This window comes from Orycteropus afer, unplaced genomic scaffold (assembly GCF_000298275.1).
Source record: "Orycteropus afer afer isolate SDZICR_OR568_19922 unplaced genomic scaffold, OryAfe1.0 scaffold00154, whole genome shotgun sequence".
Lineage (NCBI taxonomy): Eukaryota > Metazoa > Chordata > Mammalia > Tubulidentata > Orycteropodidae > Orycteropus > Orycteropus afer.
The window spans coordinates 1902603-1909972 of record NW_006921741.1 but is presented as its reverse complement, the minus strand read 5'-3'; the positions used below and the strand labels follow the sequence as shown (position 1 = coordinate 1909972).

The following is a 7370-nucleotide window of genomic DNA, read 5'->3' as shown; positions in this document are numbered from 1 at the left end:
CTATGAGTCGGAAACGACTCGACGGCACTTAACAACAACAACAACATAAGATGTCTGATATCTTGACTGCTGCTTCTATTGGTGTTGGTTGTAGAACCAAGTAATATGAAGACTTTGACAACTTCAGTCTTTTCTCCATTTATCATGATGCTGCTTATTGGTCCTGTTGTGAGGATTTTAGTTTTCTTTATATTGAGGTGTAATCCATACTATAGACTGCAGTCTTCAATTTTCATCAGTAAGTACTTCAAGTCATCCTCACTTTCAGCAAGCAAAGTTGTGTGTTGTCTGTATAACGTAGGTTGTTAATGAGTCTTCCTCCAACCCTGATGCCACATTCTTCTTCAAATAGTCCAGCTTTTCAGTTTATTTGTTCAGCATACAGATTGAATAAATATGGTAAAATAATTTATCCCTGACACACTCCCTTCCTGATTTTAAAGCATGCAATAGATAGGCATAGAGGGTGAACATTTACATCAGGTAGACACACTCCTTAGACTCATCAAGAAGGGCAGTGTTTGCACAGGGAGACAGCAGGCAAGCATAGGGAAGAAGGAAACAGGAAAGAGGTAACTACAGAAGGAAGTGGGAAGAGAGCTGTTACATTGTGGGGATTGCAGTCAATGTCATGAAACAAAATGTGTATGAAGTGTTGTATAGACAATGAATTTGCTCTGCAAACATTCACCCAAATCACAATAAAAATTTTAAAAAAAGAAAAAATATATATCTCCTATGATCAATAAGATTCTCAAAGTAATACTCACTCTAATCAATATCTCCATTTGAGTATCTAAAAGGCAATTTAAGTTTAACGTGTCCCAAGAATTTTGTTATTCTGTACTGCCCCCACTATTTCACTTCAAGTCTTCCGTACTTCATAAATGCCACTATATTTATATTGCTCAAGCCAAAAACATCAGAGACATCTTTTATTCCTCCCTTTCTGTCACCTCTCCCCACCCCATAACCTATCAGCCATTCCTGACTATTTAACATCCAAAGGATATCCAGAATCTACCAACTTCCCTTCATCACCACTGGGCTGAGCTGCTTTTGTCTTTCACCTGGCCTTCTGCAGCAGCCTCCTAAGTATCTCTCAGCATGTACTGTTACCCATTCTACAGCCCATTCTTCACATAGCAACCTAAGTTTTCATGTCATGCCCCTCCGATCTTTAATATTAATAGCATAATATCCAAACCTCTTACCATGGTTTACAAGACCCTACATGATCTTTCTCTTACTTCATAACTTACCATGCTGTCCCATTCACTACATTCCTACTACACTGGCCTCCTTGCTCGTCCTCAAACAAAAAGATCTTATTCTCACTTTGGGGTCGATGCTGTTTCTGCTGTCTGGAAAGTCATGCTTCAAGATCTTCACATGACTGGCTAGCCATGGCTACCCACATATGGTGGGCAGGTTGTCCATTGCACAACCAATATAAGACTGTGCAGTGGCCCTGATTGGCTAATCTTTGCAATTCAATTATGCTTTAAATGTTACTTCCTCAGAGAACTCGTTCCTGACCACTCAAACTATAGAAGACTCTCTCATGCATATCAAAATAGTTCCCTATTTTTCCTTCAGTATGATCATCCAGTTTCAAGTTCACTTTCTCAGTTTTCCCTTCAGTACCCTTCTAGAACAACCCAAAATACATCCTTGAGTATGAGAAAGACCCCTAGAACCCTCCCTCCATTCAGTTGCAGGAGAAAGATCAGCCCAAAAGAACATATTCCTATGTGGGCAGAGTCCACAAATTTGTAGGGCCTCAACAGTACAAATTTTCCACATAAGACAAGAGGGCACCTATTATTCTGGCTTGGAACAAAGGGGCCATCATGGTAGTAGGGGTCCCCCAGCCTTCATCAAATGCTAACTGTAAGTTGCGTCTAGTGATGCCCGTCCTGAAGCATGGCTCATTGATACTTTCAAGTGCCACGTCTGAGATCACTAGCTAGAGATCTGGCACCGTGACTATAAATGTAAATGTGAGGTTTAGTTTTGCCTCAATTATTATTTTTCTTACCTCATTAATTCTCTTTTTGTGAACCTTTATAAAGAAAGGTCCCATGTACTTGAATTCAGGTTAAAAAAAAAAAAAAAATGGTGAAAGCTGGAAAGACCATGTCCTACTCCACAGCCAGGTTTCAGGGCGACAGATCCAAAGGGGAAGAATCAGAACAGGAGATGTATAAGGAGAAGAGAACAGTGGAAATTCTAGAGCCCTTAGTAAGAGTGAAAAGGAGAGTTGTCAAGCTCACTTAGGCCTAAACCACTGCCATGACATTGATTCCAACTCATCACAACCATATAGGACAGAGTAGAACTGTCCCATAGGGTTTCCAAGGCTGTAAATCTTTACAGAAGCAGCCTTTCTCATCTTTATCCTATGGAACAGCTGGTGGGTTGGAACTGTTGACCTTGTTAGCAGCCTAATGCCTTAACCACTGGCCACCAGAGCTCCTCATTTAGGCCCAACGGGGTAAAAACAAGCTGAACAGTGGAAATGAACCTCTTAGAGTAGGACTGCCAAAGACTGGGTCTTCAGCTAATTTTACAGAATATCTAAAAGATTCCATTCAGATTTACACCTCATTCAGTATAAATGATCTAAGTACCTGCTATGTATCAGGCTCTATGCTAGCTAGGCACTGGGATACACTGATAAACAAGAGAGACCTAATCTTGGCCCTGGGTTGCTTATTACTAGGTAGGAAGTCAAAATCTAATAATCACACAAATAAATACATCAATTCTGTGAAGAAATGAGGACGCTATGAGCAAACATATTAGGAGGCCTTGACTTCAAGGTGGTCTGGGAGGACATCCCTGAGAAGGTATCTGTCCTTTATCCCACGGAGCTCTTTACTAGAAAACTTTTAGAGGTCTACGTGTCCTTGAAATGTTAACACTCTAAACTCCTCTTAACCTAATTACAGTTACTTCAGCGTAATTAGGTTAAGTGTATCTTCTTGCGATCCTAATCAATCTCTAGCCTAGAGGTGTGGATTTTTGGATTCACACCTCTATCATTTTCTTCTCAGTATCTATTTTTACCTCTTCCTCCCCACCTTCTCTCAGAAAATGGTGCAGAATTCTTAGCTGACTCTGTGTCTTAATGGGCTATTGGTTCTCTGTCCCTTTTTAAAGCTTATTTACTTATACTATGTAATTAATGCTTTAAGTCCTTGCTTTTCTAAATCATGCACCAATTAATTTGAAACAATGAGCTAAGTTTATTAGATGGCAGTGCTTTTCAACAAATATTCACAATGCAATTCTTCCCTAGAGTGCCATCAGAGAAGGCCACTGTAGTCACAGGTGCTTACTGGGAGGCCACTAGATGTATTCAGAGCACCCTCCAGCTCTCACATTCTGTTAACGCAGCCAGTTTCATCTGGGTTTTGCACTAGTGCTGCCTTTGCTTTTGTTTGTCTTGTTGTCTGCCCTGGATTCTAGTCCAAAATGAGCCCTTTCCACTCCCTAGTCCGAAGGAGATTGTGTCTGTCCACAGGTGTGCACTGGCACGTTACTCTTTTTCTTAACTTTGAAACATTTTATCAGTTGCAACACTGTGAATTTTCATTTTGCACCACTTCCTCCTGCACAGATGGTCTTCAGAACACAATCTGTTTTCCCACACCTTTGGACCTCTGCACAATGTCTGCCTAAGACACTGCCCTCCTGGAAAATATCTCCTGGAAAGGCCTTCCTACACACCCCCCACCAACTGCCATCAAGTGGATTCTGACTTATCGTGAACCAATAGGACACAGTAGAATTTCCCCATAGGGTTTTCAAAGCTATAAATACTTACAGAAGCAGACTACCACATCTTTCCCTAGAGAAGCAGCTTGGTAGGTTCAAACCACTGTCCTGCTTAGCAACTGAACCAAAAGGGCTGCAAACCACTGCGCCACCAGACGGATGCAAATGCTTCTTTGTCTGTGCTGTCATTAAATGATATATTTATACATATATAGTAAAATTGTAACTAAAAGCAAAAGAATCATGAGCACAGATTCTGAGCAGTTCCTCTTTGGGTAGGAGGGGCTCACAATTTGAAGGCTACAGAGTAGACGGTGCCTTAGCTACAAATGTGCACTGAAGGGTATACATGCAGGGTCCCCACTTGGCACTGGGAAGGGAGCCAGTTGTGCTATGTGACAGAGTTATGGGCTCTACAAATTGAGAGGATGCTACAGTCCTCCTACAATGACTTCTTTGCTCAGGACTGTTGACTGAGTTTTCTAGGTTTTCTTTTCATTTTTGCCCTAGATTTAACTTTACATCCCCTGATTAGACATGAGTGGAATTGGTTCAGACAGGAGCTGGCAATAGGGGTAGGCTAAAAATAAAGACCTCAACTACATGGGAAGCTCTGATGAGAAAGGATACAATTAATAATCTTCACTCAACAGGAAGCCAAGGTGTAAGTAATTCATCTCTAAATTTGCAATGCTGACTTTATGATCATTTCAAACAACTTATGAGAATTGCTAATGAGAATGCAAACCAACTCAATATTCAGAACATTAAAAACCAATCGTAATTTCTGCTCACTGCCCCATATGTCATCCTACTTTCACACAAAGATGCTGCCCTTCTGGATCTGACTCTGATGTGCACAGCATAAGGATGGAACTGTAAAATTCTTAGAGGTCAGAAGCTTTACAGTGAGATGGCAATGTCATCAGCAGCACATGGGGGAGATGCACACATCATTGCTAGCAGTGGGTGACAGAAAATAATACTTACCACATAGTCTGGCTTGTAAATCATTGCAGATTTTCATTCACTTATCCATCCACCCATTCTTTCCTTAAACAGTGTCCCAGGCCCACATTAGGCATTAAAGGATAGAAAGTTGAATATGTTTCTAGCCTCATAAGAGCTCCTTGTTAGAAAGGGATACAGACAAGAGGACAGACGATTATAAGCAATGTAACAAAGTGCTGTGACAGAGTAAACATGAGGGCTACCAGACATGTAGTGTTATGAGGCACATTATTTACATAGAGTAAAATGTGAATGGTGCTCCCTGAAGATATGTGTTAGTACTGAGGGTATGCTGGAACACAAGATAGGGGGTGAGGAGGGCAGAAAAGCCTCCTTTAGAAGATGGTATTGTCCCGGATTTTTAAGGATAAGTACGAACTGGCCACATGAAGGTCAGAGATAGGGAGATATGCAGGAAGGTATAGTTTTGTTTGTCATGAAATAAAGTTTATTTTCGGCTTGAATCATTTACTCACGAGGGTATGCTGTCTATTTCTTGTCAGTTCCCTTCATTCTTAAGAAAATTTTAAGTTTGGTAATCCACAAATGCCATTTTAGACAGGAAAAAGTTTCACAATGTCCAGTAGACATAGTGTCAGTAACTATTCTGGGGAATCTGGTATTTGAAAACATGATGGAACAAATGCATTTAAAGAATGATTTTTTTAAAAAAATAGCTTTTATTATTTGATTGCCAACTCTGTACCAGGCCTCAGACAAGGTTCTTTATAAATAACATCTCAGTTGATCCTTGCAAAGATACTACATGGTATATTTTAGATACTGCAACTGAGATTCACAGCAAAAACATTCACCAGCCCAAAGTCACAAATACAGTAGGTGGAGGACTAGGTTTGTCTGACTCTAAAACTTTTGTTCTTGGGGAAAGGAAATGAATAAAGAAATAGTAAAACTTTAAGAAAGCATGTAGTCTCCCTGCTCTACATCTCTCCAGAGGTTTGTTTTTTGTTTTTTTTTTTTCATTTTCTCCAGAGGTATTTTTGCAAGAGAATCTCAACCACCTCACCACCACCAATGACTACTGGGAATTCATTTTTCCTCCCATAGATGAAGTGAAAATAGAGTACAAGTTCGGAACTAGTGTCCTTTCATATGGCCACTTATCTCAAGTGAGCCACATTTCTGAGGAACATTTCCAATACTTCCTTACAAATCATCTGTGTAGCTTCCAAACCACCAGACAATGACTCTGCTTCAATACAATGATTAGAAGTTATAATGTGGTGGAGAATTTTATTACTGGTAAGAATTACACAAGTGTACCCCCACTTTCTCTAATCTACAACAGCATAAGCCTAGAAGGGACAATATTCATCAACACAAAAGAAAAAATAAGGAACACTGATATTGAACCACAGTACCCACTGGCATAAACAACAGAAATACACTCTCATTTTCTCTCAGAAAAGTCTTGAGTCATTGCTTACCAAAACATTTCCGAATCACAAATTTGAATAAAAAGGAAATCCTCCCATATTTCAAATCTCCATAAATAATAGCAATACGTACGCAACTACCTAAGTCAGAAACATAGAATCATCCTAGATTCTTTCCTCTCCCCTAACCCACATACCCAAGTACTTAAAATACTAATTCCCCAATATTTCTAGAAAAGTTCCTTACTCTTCATCCCCATTTCTACTGCCACATCATTGTCTCTTAACTCGATTATTAAAATAGACCCTAACAGGTCTCCATGCCTGAGTTTCAGCCTCTTAAGATCTCAAAATCATTAAACCATTAAACTCATTTCCTATCTTAAACCCTTTGGTGTTTCTTATTTACTAGATAAAATCCAAGCTCCTTAAAGCACTTTAAGATCTGCCCCTATTTGCTTCTCTAGCTTCATTTATCACCACTTAACCTTACTTCCCTCAAATCTAGATAGCTACAACCTTCTCTGGATCTGGATCCTATTCTGCTGCCTACAACTGTCCATGAACGGACAATCCACCATTCGGCCTGGTGATCTTGGATTCATTGTCTGTCTAAGTCAACAGCTGGTATACTATCTGCAACCTTGAGCTTGTCAGCCCCCATAGGTACGAGAGTTGGGAAAAGACTCCATTTTGACATTTGATCTAGGAACTTGGCACTAGTCAGTTTTTATAACTGTGGCAGCCATTTTCCTAAGATAAATCAATTTCTCTCTCTCTCTCTCTCTCTCTCTCTCTCTCTCTATATATATATATATATACATACACACACACACACACACACACATACACATATATATACAAGTTTAACTCATATGAGTCAGCCACAGGGATCCAGGTGAGGGGAGGGAACCCAGGCCACACCCCAAAGCAGCAAGGCGGGAAAGCAGGTGAAAGGACAGAAAAAGGCCAGGGTACTGGGACAGAGTGAGGAGGCAGCAGTAGGGATCCAGGTAAGGGAAGATTTGAGAGGTTTCAAACAGCTAAGGGAGGCAAACTGTCTGTCACTTTGTCCTACTGTGGTGACGTGTTGCTGTGAGTCTTGAGGCTGTGCCACCAGTGTTTCAAACCCAGCAGGGTGCACATGCTGTACAGGTTTAAGTGGGGCTTGCAGACTGA

The 7370-nt window shown here is 40.4% G+C and overlaps 1 protein-coding gene across 1 annotated transcript in view; it reads left to right on the top strand.

Annotated features, from left to right (window-relative positions):
* Positions 1–2139: 2139 nt before the first annotated feature.
* Positions 2140–7370, top strand: part of CCDC90B (coiled-coil domain containing 90B) — a 97474-nt gene continuing 92243 nt past the window's right edge. The window contains exons 1-2 of the mRNA XM_007946284.1: positions 2140–2244; positions 5790–5924. Of these exons, the coding sequence (XP_007944475.1) occupies positions 2140–2244; positions 5790–5924 (240 nt within the window). The remainder of the gene's footprint in view (positions 2245–5789; positions 5925–7370) is intronic.